Raw genomic sequence first — 21,052 nt, 5'->3', positions numbered from 1 at the left:
TTTCCCAAACACATTAGTGATCTGGCCTTTCTTCGCCGCTAGGGGAGTAAGTAGTTACAAAACGCACTGCTTTTTCCTGTTTAAAACCTCTGCAATTTGGATGTTTTATTATCTGTCTATTCATAATATTTTTTTATTTGGAGTGAGCGACTTCTTCTCAGCCACGAAGGAATGTGCTTTCTGTACATGGCAGCCCTGCTGCGGTGACAGTGATGAACACATTTAAGTTGTGCTCCACTTGTTTACAAAAGTCTCCTTTTGCTAGCACATCAAAAGCATTTTTTTTTCTCTCCTCCAGTACAATGGTATATTCACGCTGGCAGCTTTTACTTAGAGGTTTGAAGCATCACTTTATTGGTGCTTACCACAATGCAATCTGAAACTTCATTTGTTATTACTTTTTTTTTTAAAAAAAAATTACATTTCACGGAAATCTATTTGTTGTTTGTGACAACGGAATTGTAGTTTAGAGAAATGACCCCATGCTTTAAAATGTGGTGTTCCATTTTTTCTAGGTTGAAGGTGAAAGGTTGATGACCAAATTTAGTTGCATTAATATGTTGATGCTTAACTCCTTTCCGCTAAGAAATTTAGGTAGAAGATCTGCTATGGGCTGTAGCAGTCCTCAGTGTTCACTGAGAAGGGCATACAATTGAATAGAAACTAAGTCCTTCTTTCTAGTAGCTGTCCTTGGGCTACCTGAAGGCCATGGATAATGTAGGTCTAATTCTGCCTTTTCTTGCCAGGCATTAAGCTTTAGCATGAAAAGAGGAAAGAACAAGTGCCCTGCTTGTGTTTAATGAAACAGTTCTTTCCCTGGTTGGGTATTACACTTCCAAGTTCTTCTAATTTTGCACAATAGGTATCAGGCAAAAATACTAAACCTCATAACTCTCACAAAACGATATGATAAGAAAACAAGTACAACATATTTTGCTTAAGGGATTCGATGATTACCGAGAAATTGTAGACTTTCTGCAAAGTCTAAAAGTGATTTGCAGAGTAATTGGTGAAGATGCACACTGTGAGTATATGATTTTTGCCTGCTGGGTCTTGTGTCATCTTTTCATCCAAATGAAAATAGGTGGGGTAAGGCATGCTTCTCCCTTTAAAATGGGTTGAGGCCCTTATATTTGCAATCGGAAGTTTAGCTCAATAAAAAAATTGCATTTTTCAAAATTTCATTATTTGCAGTCATTAGAATCCCTAGGAAGACTTTTCATTTGTATTTTCCAACTGTGCACTCAAGGATCTGAAAGGGTTTCATTAAAAAATGAAAGAAAAGAATTGGCATGCCAGGATTTTAGCTTGATTTATGTTTTTGATTCTCATAAATGGAACCTGAAACGAAAAGATCCTGGGAAGTCTCTGGGAGAACTGGCATGATAGTCTACCTCTAGCCTTCGGTTTGTCAGCTGGGTGCCAGCTCAGAGCTTCACAGTGACAGCCACTGACACATGAAGGGGTGAAAAATCAGGATAATGGAAGATTCCCGATTGGGTTTCCTTGCTGCAGAACAAAGCATTCATCTGGCCAGTCACACTTTAGAGAGTGATACATTGCAACTCACTGCAGTTTGGTATCATGGAAATAGATAGGAAAACACAAAAAATTAATTGTGATACATGTCCCCCCACCCCCCACAGAAAACAAAGATGGTAAAATAATCAGACTGACTACCCAAGTCCGTGCTAATGATGGACTTTTTATGCTGTGTTGTTCTTCCCCAAACCTCCTGTTAGATGCTATGCTTTTGGTGGCAGAGAGGCTGGAGGGTCCTTTCAACATTGAATCTGTCATGGACCCCATCGATGTAAAGATTTCTGACGCTATCATGAACATGCAGGAGAACAGTATGCAAGTGTCTCAGAAGGTAACGAGGGCAGGATCCTGGGAAAGGAGAGCCGGGGCTCGAGATGAGATTTCTCCAGAATGACCACAGTTATTCCACTGCAGGTTTTCCAGGGCTGCGGCTCCCCCAAGCCTCTCCCAGCAGGCCGAGTTTCTCGTTCCATCTCCGAAAGTACCTTCAGTGCTCGCTTCAGACCCTATCACCCTGAGGAACGTCCCACCACGGCAGCTGGCACAAGTTTGGACCGACTGGTGAGTCGTTTGGCAGGGATGGCTGGGTTTAATGGGAAAGAACTGAAAACATTTGCTCAAAAGGAATTCTTAGTTGGCAGGCATACAGGTTTGGTTATTTCAGGTGAAACTTGTCAGGCACGTTGCATGCGTCCATCGATAAATCTGTCCGTCTCAATTTTTTGAGCTCAGAAAGTTCATGCCCTGCATCTTATCTCCACATGTTTGCTGAGCTTCTATATGCCTATCACTATGCTAGGCCCAGGGAGGTCCAGAGACTAAGGACCTCAGGAAAGAGGGGGATGCAGACATCCCAGGCTTAGTATCATCAGGCAGCATGTAGTAGATGCTAGGATGGGAGAAGAGTGAGAAAATACATGTAAATTGCTTTATACACTGTAACATACGCAAAAATGTAAGGGAGTATTAACAGTGATAAAGCAGTAGGAAGAAGCACAAAGGATGGAGCCTAAGGAGACCAGGGGTGGGGTAAGGGGTCAGAACAGTGGCAGACAAGTTTCATGCAGTAGATAACATGTAAGTTTGACCCTGACTGGAAAAGCCTTGCAAGAAAAGATTGTTGTCATTGTATCCAAAGTTTAGGCAACCCGTTCAGAGCTTGCATTCCAACCCTTAGTTCACTGGAGTGATTTTGTACTTCCAAGTAGAATATTGATCTGCACTTCACCTTCTTGCTAGAGTTGAAAAGGAATTGCATATCACCCTGGAGATAGTTTAGAAAAGATAAAAGGACACACCTAGAGGTGGTTTGTCGTTGTTTGACAGAGGTCCTTTTTTTCTTGACTAGGTTACTGATGTCAAGGAGAAACTGAAACAGGCCAAGAAGTTCTGGTCCTCCCTTCCTAGCAACGTTTGCAATGATGAGAGGATGGCTGCGGGAAATGGCAATGAGGAGGAGTGCTGGAACGGAAGAGGCAAAAGCAGGTTAGCCTCCGTTGAACAGATTTGCATTCTCTCCCTAAAATGCCTGGCAACCTTCAGAAAGGGTTCTCTCAGTTGTCAGTCGCCACATTGTGAAGTAAGCATTATGAAGTATCAACAACCTGGGAGACTTCTGGGCACACTTGGGAATGGGCACTGTCACAGATGTGTTGGGAAGGCACCCGGCTGCCTACCAAGAATGCTGGGGCGGAAGTTCATGACCATGGTGATAGTCTGGTATCAGGGCTGCAACCAGGGATCAAGCTGTTCCAATAGTGGCATTATATTTTTTTTTATTAAACTGAGTTTTATTGAGATATATTCACATATCATACATTATCCATGATGTACAATCATTTATAGTACCATCATATAGTTGTGCATTCATCACTCCAATCTATTTTTGAACATTTTCCTTATACCAGAAAGAATAAGAATAAAAAATAAAAGTAAAAAAGAACACCCAAATCATTCTCCCCATCCCACCCTATTTTTCATTTAGTTTTTGTCCCCATTTTTCTACTCATCCATCCATACACTGGATAAAGGGAGTGTGATCCACAAGGTTTTCACAATCACACTGTCACCCCTTGTAAGCTACATTGTTATACAGTCATCTTCAAGAGTCAAGGCTACTGGGTTGGAGTTTGGTAGTTTCAGGTATGTCCACCAGAGTAACCTCTCAACTCCATTTGAAATCTCTCAGCCACTGAAACTTCATTTTGTTTCATTTCGCATCCCCCTTTTGGTCAAGAAGATGTTCTCAATCCCATGATGCTGGGTCCAGATTCATCCCCCGGAGTCATATCCTACGTTGCCAGGGAGATTTACACCCCTGGGAGTCAGGTCCCATGTAGGGGGGAGGGCAGTGAGTTCACCTGCCAAGGTGGCTTAGTTAGAGAGAGAGGGCCACATCTGAGTGACAAAGAGGCACTCAGGGGGAGTCTCTTAGGCATAATTATAAGCAGGTTTAGCCTCTTATTTGCAGCAACAAACCTCAAGAGAACAAGCCCCAAGACAGAGGGCTCGGTATACCAAACTGTCAGTCCTCAATGTTTGTGAGAACATCAGCAACAATCCAGGTGAGGAAGTCCAACACTTCTGCATTTCCCCCCAGCTCCTCGGGGGGGCCCTGCATATATATTTTTATTCTCTGCAATAGTGACATTATTTTTAAAGCATTTCATACCTCTGTTCCTTTGCCCGATGGGCTGGCCTCCTAAAGTACCACTTCTCAAATGGTCTCATACTCTTACTTGAAGGGGCCCTGTGTCCCTCCCTTACAGTAACTTATATAAGTACCTGTTCTGATGGCACTTTACTCTGACTCACCAACTTCCACCAAAGGAGCGGCTTTCAAAAGGACACAGTCAAATTGGAGAAATACGTCATACACCCAGGAAAAGGAGAAATTTCGAGTAGTTCATTAGGAGTTGAAGAACGTCCGCTTAATTGTGCCCAGTGAAAATACCAGACCCTAGACAGGAATCTTTAATGATCTCCTCTAACTTTTTGCTTTACTGATCATCTGAATGGGTTCATTTCTCTTTTCAGGTACCTGTTTGCAGTGACAGGAAATGGATTAGCCAACCAGGGCAATAACCCAGAGGTCCAGGTCGACACCAGCAAACCGGACGTACTGATCCTGCGTCAAATCATGGCTCTTCGTGTTATGACCAGTAAAATGAAGAATGCATACAATGGGAATGATGTGGACTTCATTGATATCAGTAAGCGTTTGGGGTTTTAAGGCAGAAATTGTTCTTGGATGCCTTGCAATGAGAACAAGCAAAATGAAATCTGTTCCATTTTTTTAAAAAATCAGGTGATGAAAGCAGTGGAGAAGGAAGTGGAAGTGGATGCGAGTATCAGCAGTGCCCTTCGGAGTTTGAGTACAACGCGACTGACCACACTGGGAAGACCGCCAGTGATAAAAAAGCAGCCGATGGCGCTGGTGCCCGCCTTGGGGCACAGCCCTACCTCCTCACTGTCTTCTGCATCTTGTTCCTGGTTATGCAGAGAGAGTGGAGATAATTCTCAAAGTTGAAGGAAAAAAAAAAGTTCATCAAAAAGTTAAAAGGCACTGGTTATCACTTTTATACCATCCTAGTGACTTTGCTTTTTAAATGAATGGACAACAATGTACAGTTTTTACTATGTGGCCACTGGTTTAAAAAATGCTGACTTTTGTTTTTTCATTCAGTTTTGGGAGAAAGAAGGGATTCATACGTTAAGTTGGTTCCTGCTCCCCCAGACTCATGTTAAACGTGGCTAATAGTGTAGGTACAGAACTGTAGTTACTTGTGCATTTGTGATTTTATCACCCTTTTGTTTGTTTGTTTCTTTGTTGTTTCATTTTGTTTGTGGGGTTTTTTTTCCAGTTACGATCTTACCTTGTTTCTTACAAGAAAACCAGGGTCCTTTCTTGGCATGTAACATGTACGTATTTCTGAAATATTAAATAGCTGTACAGAAGCAGGTTTTATTTATCATGTTATCTTATTAAAAGAAAAAGCCCAACAAGCCGTAAAATTTCCATTTATCACTGTTATTTTCGTTGCCTTATCGGGCAAGAAGTAGAGGTGATTTTGTTTTTGATTTTTATTATTAAGTGAGAACAGAATGTGAAGGCACAAGCAGGCTTCTGAGCCACTTGCCAGATTGTATTCAAGCATTAACGCAAGAAGAAGGTTATATACTTCATTTAAAGCTGGTGATTGGAAGAGACTGCAGACTACTCATTTTGGTTGAGTTCAATTGGCATAAGCTAGGATCACATATCAGTCCATTTCTTCAGCCTGCTTTTGCTTCAAGTGTAACCCATTTAGGAAGATTCTCGATTCAGACTGCCTTCAAAGATATAAGGCAATCAAAATGTCACAGCTGTTCACACATTCACACTTAGTTTGGGCATGTTTTTTGTTTTGTTCTGGTTTTAACTGGCAAGTTAGTAAGCCACTTTCTGCTGGTCTTCATGTCCACATTGATCCAGAGATAAGTAACCAATAGTCTCATTTGATCCTCCTTATTACAGTGGTCCAGATTTCAAATCCCCCCAATGCACCGGGAGCTGTCTGGGGACTAGCCAAGAATTGGGATACAGCCTGGGCTCAAGGAATAGCTGTCAGCAAGCACAAGCAAAGCTTTTGTCTATGCATGTGTCATTTGCATTTGTTTTGGGATCCCAGTTTTTTTTTTTTTTTTTTTTTTAATTACAGGCTGTCTTATTTGAGTCTTTTCCTTATCCAACCCCCTCTGATCCGAAAGGCCAAGGACTTGGTGTGGTTCACAGCTGTATGCTACCTTATCAGCCAAGAAACTCACTTGGGGAGAACTGCATGTCCAGATTTTCTCCTGCGTTGTTTTTATTTTATTTTTATTTTTTGGGTGGGGGGCTGTGGGGAAGAGGGATGGGGGTTAGATAGAGCTGAGAAGACTACATCTTAATGGGGACCCTTAGCCGCATGGGGGAACTGGTGAAGGCCGTATCTGTTGTCCCAGGCCAAAGACTTAACAACTGCCTTGGCCCCTGTGGAACCCTTTCCTTGTCTCCATACCAAATGACAGCTCATAAAATTATGAGGATGTAACGAATCACTTTAAAAGGAGTTACCAAAAGCCTTTAGAAAAGACTAAAATTCTGCAAGTCTCTTCCTGCTTTAGAAAGCCATTGAGAGCCCAGTAATTCTACAGAAGTTAAAACCCACAGAGAAGTTGTTTTTGTTACTGTTCAATCTTCAGTTGTAAGAGTAATTCTCTATTTTTATATTGAAGCATAATTACTTGATAGCTCAGGGTCTACAATTCATTCAATTTTTTACACCAAATTCTGCAGAATGGTCAAAATGGAATTTGGGGGGCTGTTGTAAACAGAGGCTTAATTTTATTAGAAGTAGCCAGTTATTTATTAAAGCATGATGTTACTAAAATAGGCATATTCTGGCTGGTGTGTATGAGTGTGGTTTTTTAAAAATAAATCACAGAAAACATAAAATTGAAAAGGTACACCATTTATGTATGAGGAAAAATGGATTGTAAATAGCTAAGCTGCCTTGTGAGAACTTGGAAAATGTGCTGATACTTAGTAACTACCTCAGTTGTAAGGAATTTCCTTTTTAGCTTAGATTGCTATTACTTTTACTTGGTAGAAATGAATCTGGTCTCCAAAATGTGACTCAAAGAGTTATCCCCGTAGACCTTGTTAGATTGTTTTTAATTTAAAACCTTGAACTCTGCCCAGCTGGTTTCTTTCAGTCAAGTTCTCTAAACCAATAACATTTTCCGAATTAAATATTCTTGAAAGTTCTTTGGGACTCGTACCGATTTGTTCTCTTTCTTGGCATTTTTTTCCTGTTACCCTTTTATTATTTCAATTGTCTCTTGCTTTTGAACTTGAACTATGAAATAAACAAATCATAGATTTTTCCATTCAGGTCTGACTGGATAACTCTTGGCTTCTAACCACCTGGCAGGCGCACCTGCCCCCACACCCCCTCAAAAAACAAAAAAGAAAGAATAAAGGCGAGTTCAGAGTGTGAGGTAGAATAAAAGCCTTGTTAGGGGAAGTCCTGACTTTTCCAAGCTCCCAGTTAATAACTTATGAAGGGTTTGTGTTTTATAGTCATTTATAAATTTTTTTTTTTTCAAAAACCTTACTCACTCTGTACTTTTAAAGTACTCTTGGATTTATATTTCATTTCAAAAACAGTAATTAGCACCTATTATTTTGCTGAAGGAAAAAGACAGAGAAAAGAACTGACTTGTGTTTTACAACTTTATTTATTGAATGTTAGTAACCTGACAGTTTACAAGAAGTAAAATTGTAATTTGTGGATACAGAACCAAAATACAAATAGGGGTGGATAGTGCTATATGAAATTCTATGTCACCTTTTATGTTGGCAGAAGAGTTAATTCAGAGTATGTCTATTGGATTGCTTAAAGTGTAGTAAGTTAATAACAGTATCCAGTAGACGTGATACGTGTCAAGCGCATGTCAAACTATGAAATACAACTTTCTAACTCTTTTGAACTAAAAGTACTCCCTTTCAGCTTAAAAGTTAAGGGGAAGGGGCGGGGCAAGATGGCAGACTGGTGAGCTGTATGTTTTAGTTACTCCTCCAGGAAAGTAGGTAGAAAGCCAGGAACTGCGTGGACTGGACACCACAGAGCAATCTGACTTTGGGCATACTTCATACAACACTCATGAAAACGTGGAACTGCTGAGATCAACGAAATCTGTAAGTTTTTGCGGCCAGGGGACCCGCGCCCCTCCCTGCCAGGCTCAGTCCCGGGGGAGGAGGGGCTGTCAGCTCCGGGAAGGAGAAGGGAGAACTGCAGTGGCAGCCCTTATCGGAAACTCATTCTACTGATCCAAACTCCAATCATAGACAGACTGAGACCAGACACCAGAGAATCTGAGAGCAGCCAGACCAGCAGAGAGGAGACAGGCATAGAAAAAAAAGCAACACGAAAAACTCCAAAATAAAAGCGGAGGATTTTTGGAGTTCTGGTGAACATAGAAAGGGGAAGGGCCCTGAGGCGCATATGCAAATCCCGAAGAAAAGCTGATCTCTCTGCCCTGTGGACCTTTCCTTAATGGCCCTGGTTGCTTTGTCTCTTAGCATTTCAATAACCCATTAGATCTCTGAGGAGGGCCCGTTTTTTTTTTTTTTTTTTTTTAATCCTTTTTTCTTTTTCTAAAACAATTACTCTAAGAAGCCCAATACAGAAAGCTTCAAAGACTTGCTATTTGGGCAGGTCAAGTCAAGAGCAGAACTAGGAGAGCTCTGAGACAAAACGCAATAATCCAGTGGCTGAGAAAATTCACTAAACACCACAACTTCCCAAGAAAAGGGGGGTGTCCGCTCACAGCCATCATCCTGGTGGACAGGAAACACTCCTGCCCATCGCCAGCCCCATAGCCCAGAACTGCCCCAGACAACCCAGTGTGACGGAAGTGCTTCAAATAACAGGCACACACCACAAAACTGGGCGTGGACATTAGCCTTCCCTGCAACCTCAGCTGATTGTCCCAGAGTTGGGAAGGTAGAGCAGTGTGAATTAACAAAGCCCCATTCAGCCATCATTTCAGCAGACTGGGAGCCTCCCTACACAGCCCAGCAGCCCAGAGCTGCCCTGGGGGGACGGCACTCACCTGTGACATAGCACAGTGATCCCTCAACAGAGGACCCGGGGTGCACGGCCTGGAAGAGGGGCCCACTTGCAAGTCTCAGGAGCCATACGCCAATACCAAGGACTTGTGGGTCAGTGGCAGAGACAAACTGTGGCAGGACTGAACTGAAGGATTAGACTATTGCAGCAGCTTTAAAACTCTAGGACCACCAGGGAGATTTGATTGTTAGAGCCACCCCCCCCTCCCTGACTGCCCAGAAACACACCCCATATACAGGGCAGGCAACACCAACTACACACGCAAGCTTGGTACACCAATTGGACCCCACAAGACTCACTCCCCCACTCACCAAAAAGGCTAAGCAGGGGAGAACTGGCTTGTGGAGAACAGGTGGCTCGTGGACGCCACCTGCTGGTTAGTTAGAGAAAGTGTACTCCACGAAGCTGTAGATCTGATAAAGTAGAGATAAGGACTTCAATTGGTCTACAAATCCTAAAAGAACCCTATCAAGTTCAGCAAATGCCACGAGGCCAAAAACAACAGAAAATTATAAAGCATATGAAAAAACCAGACGATATGGATAACCCAAGCCCAAGCACCCAAATCAAAAGACCAGAAGAGACACAGCACCTAGAGCAGCTACTCAAAGAACTAAAGATGAACAATGAGACCATAGTACGGGAGATAAAGGAAATCAAGAAGACTCTAGAAGAGCATAAAGAAGACATTGCAAGACTAAATAAAAAAATGGATGATCTTATGGAAATTAAAGAAACTGTTGACCAAATTAAAAAGATTCTGGACACTCATAGTACAAGACTAGAGGAAGTTGAACAACGAATCAGTGACCTCGAAGATGACAGAATGGAAAATGAAAGCATAAAAGAAAGAATGGGGAAAAAATTGAAAAAATCGAAATGGACCTCAGGGATATGATAGATCATATGAAACGTCTGAATATAAGACTCATTGGTGTCCCAGAAGGGGAAGAAAAGGGTAAAGGTCTAGGAAGAGTATTCAAAGAAATTGTTGGGGAAAACTTCCCAAATCTTCTAAACAACACAAATACACAAATCATAAATGCTCAGCGAACTCCAAATAGAATAAATCCAAATAAACCCACTCCGAGACATATACTGATCACACTATCAAACACAGAAGAGAAGGAGCAAGTTCTGAAAGCAGCAAGAGAAAAGCAATTCACCACATACAAAGGAAACAGCATAAGACTAAGTAGTGACTACTCAGCAGCCACCATGGAGGCGAGAAGGCAGTGGCATGATGTATTTAAAATTCTGAGTGAGAAAAATTTCCAGCCAAGAATACTTTATCCAGCAAAGCTCTCCTTCAAATTTGAGGGAGAGCTTAAATTTTTCACAGACAAACAAATGCTGAGAGAATTTACTAACAAGAGACCTGCCCTACTGGAGATACTCAAGGGAGCCCTACAGACAGAGAAACAAAGAAAGGACAGAGAGACTTGGAGAAAGGTTCAGTACTAAAGAGATTCGGTATGGGTACAATAAAGGATATTAATAGACAGAGGGGAAAAATATGACAAACATAAACCAAAGGATAAGATGGCTGATTCAAGAAATGCCTTCACGGTTATAACGTTGAATGTAAATGGATTAAACTCCCCAATTAAAAGATATAGATTCGCAGAATGGATCAAAAAAAATGAACCATCAATATGTTGCATACAAGAGACTCATCTTAGACACAGGGACACAAAGAAACTGAAAGTGAAAGGATGGAAAAAAATATTTCATGCAAGCTACAGCCAAAAGAAAGCAGGTGTAGCAATATTAATCTCAGATAAAATAGACTTCAAATGCAGGGATGTTTTGAGAGACAAAGAAGGCCACTACATACTAATAAAAGGGGCAATTCAGCAAGAAGAAATAACAATCGTAAATGTCTATGCACCCAACCAGGGTGCCACAAAATACATGAGAGAAACACTGGCAAAACTAAAGGAAGCAATTGATGTGTCCACAATAATTGTGGGAGACTTCAACACATCACTCTCTCCTATAGATAGATCAACCAGACAGAAGACCAATAAGGAAATTGAAAACCTAAACAATCTGATAAATGAATTAGATTTAACAGACATATACAGGACATTACATCCCAAATCACCAGGATACACATACTTTTCTAGTGCTCATGGAACTTTCTCCAGAATAGATCATATGCTGGGACATAAAACAAGCCTCAATAAATTTAAAAAGATTGAAATTATTCAAAGCACATTCTCTGACCACAATGGAATACAATTAGAAGTCAATAACCATCAGAGACTTAGAAAATTCACAAATACCTGGAGGTTAAACAACACACTCCTAAACAATCAGTGGGTTAAAGAAGAAATAGCAAGAGAAATTGCTAAATATATAGAGACGAATGAAAATGAGAACACAACATACCAAAACCTATGGGATGCAGCAAAAGCAGTGCTAAGGGGGAAATTTATAGCACTAAACGCATATATTAAAAAGGAAGAAAGAGCCAAAATCAAAGAACTAATGGATCAACTGAAGAAGCTAGAAAATGAACAGCAAACCAATCCTAAACCAAGTAGAAGAAAAGAAATAACAAGGATTAAAGCAGAAATAAATGACATAGAGAACAAAAAAACAATAGAGAGGATAAATATCACCAAAAGTTGGTTCTTTGAGAAGATCAACAAGATTGACAAGCCCCTAGCTAGACTGACAAAATCAAAAAGAGAGAAGACCCATATAAACAAAATAATGACTGAAAAAGGGGACATAACTGCAGATCCTGAAGAAATTAAAAAAATTATAAGAGGATACTATGATCAACTGTATGGCAACAAACTGGATAATGTAGAGGAAATGGACAATTTCCTGGAAACATATGAACAACCTAGACTGACCAGAGAAGAAATAGAAGACCTCAACCAACCCATCACAAGCAAAGAGATCCAATCAGTCATCAAAAATCTTCCCACAAATAAATGCCCAGGGCCAGATGGCTTCACAGGGGAATTCTACCAAACTTTCCAGAAAGAACTGACACCAATCTTACTCAAACTCTTTCAAAACATTGAAGAAAATGGAACACTACCTAACTCATTTTATGAAGCTAACATCAATCTAATGCCAAAACCAGGCAAAGATGCTACAAAAAAGGAAAACTACCGGCCAATCTCCCTAATGAATATAGATGCAAAAATCCTCAACAAAATACTTGCAAATCGAATCCAAAGACACATTAAAAAAATCATACACCATGACCAAGTGGGGTTGATTCCAGGCATGCAAGGATGGTTCAACATAAGAAAATCAATCAATGTATTACAACACATTAACAAGTCAAAAGGGAAAAATCAATTGATCATCTCAATAGATGCTGAAAAAGCATTTGACAAAATCCAACATCCCTTTTTGATAAAAACACTTCAAAAGGTAGGAATTGAAGGAAACTTCCTCAACATGATAAAGAGCATATATGAAAAACCCACAGCCAGCATAGTACTCAATGGTGAGAGACTGAAAGCCTTCCCTCTAAGATCAGGAACAAGACAAGGATGCCCGCTGTCACCACTGTTATTCAACATTGTGCTGGAAGTGCTAGCCAGGGCAATCCGGCAAGACAAAGAAATAAAAGGCATCCAAATTGGAAAAGAAGAAGTAAAACTGTCATTGTTTGCAGATGATATGATCTTATATCTAGAAAACCCTGAGAAATCGACGATACAGCTACTAGAGCTAATAAACAGATTTAGCAAAGTAGCGGGATACAAGGTTAATGCACATAAGTCAGTAATGTTTCTATATGCTAGAAATGAACAAACTGAAGAGACACTCAAGAAAAAGATACCATTTTCAATAGCAACTAAAAAAATCAAGTACCTAGGAATAAACTTAACCAAAGATGTAAAAGACCTATACAAAGAAAACTACATAACTCTACTAAAAGAAATAGAAGGGGACCTTAAAAGATGGAAAAATATTCCATGTTCATGGATAGGAAGGCTAAATGTCATTAAGATGTCAATTCTACCCAAACTCATCTACAGATTCAATGCAATCCCAATCAAAATTCCAACAACCTACTTTGCAGACTTGGAAAAGCTAGTTATCAAATTTATTTGGAAAGGGAAGATGCCTCGAATTGCTAAAGACACTCTAAAAAAGAAAAACGAAGTGGGAGGACTTACACTCCCTGACTTTGAAGCTTATTATAAAGCCACAGTTGCCAAAACAGCATGGTACTGGCACAAAGATAGACATATAGATCAATGGAATCGAATTGAGAATTCAGAGATAGACCCTCAGATCTATGGCCGACTGATCTTTGATAAGGCCCCCAAAGTCACTGAACTGAGCCATAATGGTCTTTTCAACAAATGGGGCTGGGAGAGTTGGATATCCATATCCAAAAGAATGAAAGAGGACCCCTACCTCACCCCCTACACAAAAATTAACTCAAAATGGACCAAAGATCTCAATATAAAAGAAAGTACCATAAAACTCCTAGAAGATAATGTAGGAAAACATCTTCAAGACCTTGTATTAGGCGGCCACTTCCTAGACTTTACACCCAAAGCACAAGCAACAAAAGAGAAAATAGATAAATGGGAACTCCTCAAGCTTAGAAGTTTCTGCACCTCAAAGGAATTTCTCAAAAAGGTAAAGAGGCAGCCAACTCAATGGGAAAAAATTTTTGGAAACCATGTATCTGACAAAAGACTGATATCTTGCATATACAAAGAAATCCTACAACTCAATGACAATAGTACAGACAGCCCAATTATAAAATGGGCAAAAGATATGAAAAGACAGTTCTCTGAAGAGGAAATACAAATGGCCAAGAAACACATGAAAAAATGTTCAGCTTCACTAGCTATTAGAGAGATGCAAATTAAGACCACAATGAGATACCATCTAACACTGGTTAGAATGGCTGCCATTAAACAAACAGGAAACTACAAATGCTGGAGGGGATGTGGAGAAATTGGAACTCTTATTCATTGTTGGTGGGACTGTATAATGGTTCAGCCACTCTGGAAGTCAGTCTGGCAGTTCCTTAGAAAACTAGATATAGAGCTACCATTCGATCCAGCGATTGCACTTCTCGGTATATACCCGGAAGATCGGAAAGCAGTGACACAAACAGATATCTGCACACCAGTGTTCATAGCAGCATTATTCACAATTGCCAAGAGATGGAAACAACCCAAATGTCCTTCAACAGATGAGTGGGTAAATAAAATGTGGTATATACACACGATGGAATACTACGCGGCAGTAAGAAGGAACGATCTCGTGAAACATATGACAACATGGATGAACCTTGAAGACATAATGCTGAGTGAAATAAGCCAGGCACAAAAAGAGAAATATTATATGCTACCACTAATGTGAACTTTCAAAAATGTAAAACAAATGGTTTATAATGTAGAATGTAGGGGAACTAGCAGTAGAGAGCAATTAAGGAAGGGGGAACAATAATCCAAGAAGAACAGATAAGCTATTTAACGTTCTGGGGATGCCCAGAAATGACTATGGTCTGTTAATTTCTGATGGATATAGTAGGAACAAGTTCACAGAAAGGTTGCTATATTATGTAACTTTCTTGGGGTAAAGTAGGAACATGTTGGAAGTTAAGCAGTTATCTTAGGTTAGTTGTCTTTTTCTTACTCCCTTGTTATGGTCTCTTTGAAATGTTCTTTTATTGTATGTTTGTTTTCTTCTTAACTTTTTTTTTCATACAGTTGATTTAAAAAAGAAGGGAAAGTTAAAAAAAAAAAAAGAAAGAAAAACAAGGAAAAAAAAATGATGTAGTGCCCCCTTGAGGAGCCTGTGGAGAATGCAGGGGTATTCGCCTACCCCACCTCCATGGTTGCTAACATGACCACAGACATAGGGGACTGGTGGTTTGATGGGTTGAGCCCTCTACCATAAGTTTTACCCTTGGGAAGACGGTTGCTGCAAAGGAGAGGCTAGGCCTCCCTATATTTGTGCCTAAGAGTCTCCTCCTGAATGCCTCTTTGTTGCTCAGATGTGGCCCTCTCTCTCTGGCTAAGCCAACTTGAAAGGTGAAATCACTGCCCTCCCCCCTACGTGGGATCAGACACCCAGGGGAGTGAATCTCCCTGGCAACGTGGAATATGACTCCCGGGGAGGAATGTAGACCCGGCATCGTGGGACGGAGAACATCTTCTTGACCAAAAGGGGGATGTGAAAGGAAATGAAATAAGCTTCAGTGGCAGAGAGATTCCAAAAGGAGCCGAGAGGTCACTCTGGTGGGCACTCTTACGCACACTTTAGACAACCCTTTTTAGGTTCTAAAGAATTGGGGCAGCTGGTGGTGGATACCTGAAACTATCAAACTACAACCCAGAACCCATGAATCTCGAAGACAGATGTATAAAAATGTAGCTTATGAGGGGTGACAAAGGGATTGGGAAAGCCATAAGGACCACACTCCACTTTGTCTAGTTTATGGATGGATGAGTAGAAAAATAGGGGAAGGAAACAAACAGAGAAAGGTACCCAGTGTTCTTTTTTACCTCAATTGCTCTTTTTCACTCTAATTATTATTCTTGTTATTTTTGTGTGTGTGCTAAGGAAGGTGTCAGGGATTGATTTAGGTGATGAATGTACAACTATGTAATGGTACTGTAAACAATCGAAAGTACGATTTGTTTTGTATGACTGCGTGGTATGTGAATATATCTCAATGAAATGATGATTAAAAAAAAAAAATAAAAATAAAAAAATAAAAACCAAAAACAAAAAAAAAAAAAACACTTCAAAAGGTAGGAATTGAAGGAAACTTCCTCAACATGATAAAGAGCATATATGAAAAACCCACAGCCAGCATAGTACTCAATGGTGAGAGACTGAAAGCCTTCCCTCTAAGATCCGGAACAAGACAAGGATGCCCGCTGTCACCACTGTTATTCAACATTGTGCTGGAAGTGCTAGCCAGGGCAATCCGGCAAGACAAAGAAATAAAAGGCATCCAAATTGGAAAAGAAGAAGTAAAACTGTCATTGTTTGCAGATGATATGATCTTATATCTAGAAAACCCTGAGAAATCGACGATACAGCTACTAGAGCTAATAAACAAATTTAGCAAAGTAGCAGGATACAAGGTTAATGCACATAAGTCAGTAATGTTTCTATATGCTAGAAATGAACAAACTGAAGAGACACTCAAGAAAAAGATACCATTTTCAATAGCAACTAAAAAAATCAAGTACCTAGGAATAAACTTAACCAAAGATGTAAAAGACCTATACAAAGAAAACTACATAACTCTACTAAAAGAAATAGAAGGGGACCTTAAAAGATGGAAAAATATTCCATGTTCATGGATAGGAAGACTAAATGTCATTAAGATGTCAATTCTACCCAAACTCATCTACAGATTCAATGCAATCCCAATCAAAATTCCAACAACCTACTTTGCAGACTTGGAAAAGCTAGTTATCAAATTTATTTGGAAAGGGAAGATGCCTCGAATTGCTAAAGGCACTCTAAAAAGAAAAACGAAGTGGGAGGACTTACACTCCCTGACTTTGAAGCTTATTATAAAGCCACAGTTGCCAAAACAGCATGGTACTGGCACAAAGATAGACATATAGATCAATGGAATCGAATTGAGAATTCGGAGATAGACCCTCAGATCTATGGCCGACTGATCTTTGATAAGGCCCCCAAAGTCACTGAACTGAGTCATAATGGTCTTTTCAACTAATGGGGCTGGGAGAGTTGGATATCCATATCCAAAAGAATGAAAGAGGACCCCTACCTCACCCCCTACACAAAAATTAACTCAAAATGGACCAAAGATCTCAATATAAAAGAAAGTACCATAAAACTCCTAGAAGATAATGTAGGAAAACATCTTCAAGACCTTGTATTAGGCGGCCACTTCCTAGACTTTACACCCAAAGCACAAGCAACAAAAGAGAAAATAGATAAATGGGAACTCCTCAAGCTTAGAAGTTTCTGCACCTCAAAGGAATTTCTCAAAAAGGTAAAGAGGCAGCCAACTCAATGGGAAAAAATTTTTGGAAACCATGTATCTGACAAAAGACTGATATCTTGCATATATAAAGAAATCCTACAACTCAATGACAATAGTACAGTCGGCCCAATTATAAAATGGGCAAAAGATATGAAAAGACAGTTCTCTGAAGAGGAAATACAAATGGCCAAGAAACACATGAAAAAATGTTCAGCTTCACTAGCTATTAGAGAGATGCAAATTAAGACCACAATGAGATACCATCTAACACTGGTTAGAATGGCTGCCATTAAACAAACAGGAAACTACAAATGCTGGAGGGGATGTGGAGAAATTGGAACTCTTATTCACTGTTGGTGGGACTGTATAATGGTTCAGCCACTCTGGAAGTCAGTCTGGCAGTTCCTTAGAAAACTAGATATAGAGTTACCATTCGATCCAGCGATTGCACTTCTCGGTATATACCCGGAAGTTCGGAAAGCAGTGACACGAACAGATATCTGCACGCCAATGTTCATAGCAGCATTATTCACAATTGCCAAAAGATGGAAACAACCCAAATGTCCTTCAAGAGATGAGTGGATAAATAAAATGTGGTATATACACACGATGGAATACTACGCGGCAGTAAGAAGGAACGATCTCGTGAAACATATGACAACATGGATGAACCTTGAAGACATAATGCTAAGCGAAATAAGCCAGGCACAAAAAGAGAAATATTATATGCTACCACTAATGTGAACTTTGAAATATGTAAAACAAATGGCTTATAATGTAGAATGTAGGGGAACTAGTAATAGAGAGCATTTGGGGAAGGGGAACAATGGTCCAGGAAGAACAGATAAGCTATTTGGCGTTCTGGGGATGCCCAGGAATGACTGTGGTCTGTTGATTTCTGATGGGTGTGGTGGGAGCAGGTTCACGGAAATGTTGCTATATTAGGTAACTTTCTTGGGGTAAAGTAGGAACATGTTGGAAGTTAAGCAGTTATCTTAGGTTAGTTGTCTTTTTCTTACTCCCTTGTTATGGTCTCTTTGAAATGTTCTTTTATTGTATGTTTGTTTTCTTTTTAACTTTTTTTTCATACAGTTGATTTAAAAAAGAAGGGAAAGTTAAAAAAAAAAAAAAACAAAAAAAAAAAAACAAGGAAAAAAAAAAGATGCAGTGCCCCCTTGAGGAGCCTGTGGAGAATGCAGGGGTATTCGCCTACCCCACCTCCATGGTTGCTAACATGACCACAGACATAGGGGACTGGTGGTTTGATGGGTTGAGCCCTCTACCACAGGTTTTACCCTTGGGAAGACGGTTGCTGCAAAGGAGAGGCTAGGCCTCCCTATGGTTGTGCCTAAGAGCCTCCTCCCAAATGCCTCTTTGTTGCTCAGATGTGGCCCTGTCTCTCTAGCTAAGCCAACTTGAAAGGTGAAATCACTGCCCTCCCCCCTACGTGGGATCAGACACCCAGGGGAGTGAATCTCCCTGGCAACGTGGAATATGACTCCCGGGGAGGAATGTAGACCTGGCATCGTGGGACGGAGAACATCTTCTTGACCAAAAGGGGGATGTGAAACGAAATGAAATAAGCTTCAGTGGCAGAGAGAATCCAAAAGGAGCCGAGAGGTCACTCTGGTGGGCACTCTTACGCACAGTTTAGACAACCCTTTTTAGGTTCTAAAGAATTGGGGTAGCTGGTGGTGGATACCTGAAACTATCAAACTACAACCCAGAACCCATGAATCTCGAAGACAGTTGTATAAAAATGTAGCTTATGAGGGGTGACAAGGGGATTGGGAAAGCCATAAGGACCACACTCCACTTTGTCTAGTTTATGGATGGATGAGTAGAAAAATAGGGGAAGGAAACAAACAGACAAAGGTACCCAGTGTTCTTTTTTACCTCAATTGCTCTTTTTCACTGTAATTATTATTCTTGTTATTCTTGTGTGTGTGCTAATGAAGGTGTCAGGGATTGATTTGGGTGATGAATGTACAACTATGTAATGGTACTGTGAACAATCGAAAGTACGATTTGTTTTGTATGACTGCGTGGTATATGAATATATCTCAATAAAATGAAGATTAAAAAAAAAAAAAAAAAGACATAATGCTGAGCAAAATAAGCCAGGCACAAAAAGAGAGATATTGTATGTTACCACTAATGTGAATTCTATGAAAAATGTACAATGTTTTATACTGTAGAATGTAGGGGACCTAGAGATACCAATTAGTGGAGGGGGAATGATAATCTAATAAGAACAGATAAACTATGGAGGGTAATCTCAATGTTATGGGAATGCTCAGGAATGATTATGGTTTGTAAACTTTCTTGGATATAGTAAGATCATGTTGGAAGCAATAGAGTTATTTTAGGTTTTTTTTTTCTCTTATGCCTTTGTTTTCTTAGGGGTTGCTAATTTTCTTGGGGTATGGTAGGAACATGTTGGAAGCAATGTAGTTATTTTAGATTATTTGTTTTTGTTACTCCTCTGTTTGGACATGGTTTATTAATTTTCTTGGGGTATAGTAGGAACATATTGGAAGCAAAGTAGTTATTTTAGGTTATTTGTTTTCCTTAATCCATTGCTTTGTTTGAAATGTTGTGGGGTTTTTTTGGTTGTTGTTTGCCTGTTTGTTTTTAATTTTTTGATAAACAAAGTTAAAAAATTGAAAAAAAATCAGTAGAAAAATGGGAGTAAAAACTAAATGACAAATAGGGTGGGATGGGGGGATGGTTTGGGTATTCTCTTTTCACTTTTATTTTTTATTCTTATTCTGATTCTTTCTGATGTAAGGAAAATGTTCAGAAATAGATTGTGGTGATGAACGCATAACTATATGATCATACTGTGAACAGTTGATTGTATACCATGGATGACTGTATGGTTTGTGAATATATTTCAATAAAACTGAATTAAAAAAAAAAAAAAGTTAAGGGGAAAAATATAACTACATTCCATGATATACTTTACAAATTCAGTTTCTACTTGTTAAACTCCCAATTCTTCCAGAATCCTTTTTTTATTATATATGTGAAAAATGTCTGAAAGGTGAGATGTAGTAGCATAGGCATTCAAGTCCTTTAGTATTGCAAATGCTAGATAATATGTATTTCTTTAATTTCATTTCTAATTAGGTAATATATTGACATTGTTTAAAAATCAAAGCATATTAGAGAGCACGTAAAAGCAAAATGTCTGAAGTGAAACTTTCTCTCCCATTCCTGCACCCATCTGCCCAATTACCCCCACACCCGAGGTAAAGTGCTGTTATTCGTTAACACTAATGACGTATGTTGTTGTTGTTCTGCTTTTTTGCTTTTGGCTATTTTATGTCTTTATTAAAGGAGTTGTAGTTTTACCGAAAAATCATGCATAAAATAGAGTTCCCATATACGCCTTATTATTAACACCTTGCATCAGGGTGGTACATTTGTTATAATTCGTGAAAGAACATTTTTACGATTATACTGTTTGCAGTAGTCCATCATTTACAGTAGGAGTCACTGCTTGTGTTGTGCAGTCTTATATTTTTTGCTTTTTAATTTTTATTGTAGTAACATATATACAACCTGAAATTTCTCCTTTTAACCACATTCAAATATATAATTCAGTGCTATTAATCACATTCACAATGTTGTGCTACCATCACCACCATCCATTACCAAAACATTTCCATCATTCCAAATGGGAACCCTATACATTGTAAGCCTTAAATTCCCATTCCCTATCCCCAGCCCAACCCTGGTAGCCTATATTCTAGATTCTGACTCTATGAGTTTGATTGTTCTAATTGTTTCAAATCAGTGAGATCACACAACATATGGCTTCTTTAACTCAACATGATGTCTTCAAGGTTCATCCATGTTGTTGCATGTATCAGGA

The 21,052-nt window shown here is 39.6% G+C and overlaps 1 protein-coding gene across 1 annotated transcript in view; it reads left to right on the top strand.

Moving 5' to 3' along the window:
* GPC4 (glypican 4) overlaps positions 1 to 7,329 on the top strand; it is a 155,485-nt gene extending 148,156 nt beyond the window's left edge. The window contains exons 5-9 of the mRNA XM_037821118.1: positions 1,743 to 1,873; positions 1,957 to 2,103; positions 2,891 to 3,027; positions 4,579 to 4,754; positions 4,850 to 7,329. Of these exons, the coding sequence (XP_037677046.1) occupies positions 1,743 to 1,873; positions 1,957 to 2,103; positions 2,891 to 3,027; positions 4,579 to 4,754; positions 4,850 to 5,058 (800 nt within the window). The 3' untranslated portion in view covers positions 5,059 to 7,329. The remainder of the gene's footprint in view (positions 1 to 1,742; positions 1,874 to 1,956; positions 2,104 to 2,890; positions 3,028 to 4,578; positions 4,755 to 4,849) is intronic.
* Positions 7,330 to 21,052: the final 13,723 nt, after the last annotated feature.

The sequence above is a fragment of the Choloepus didactylus genome, chromosome X (assembly GCF_015220235.1).
Source record: "Choloepus didactylus isolate mChoDid1 chromosome X, mChoDid1.pri, whole genome shotgun sequence".
Lineage (NCBI taxonomy): Eukaryota > Metazoa > Chordata > Mammalia > Pilosa > Megalonychidae > Choloepus > Choloepus didactylus.
This window is presented reverse-complemented; position numbering and strand designations above follow the sequence as displayed.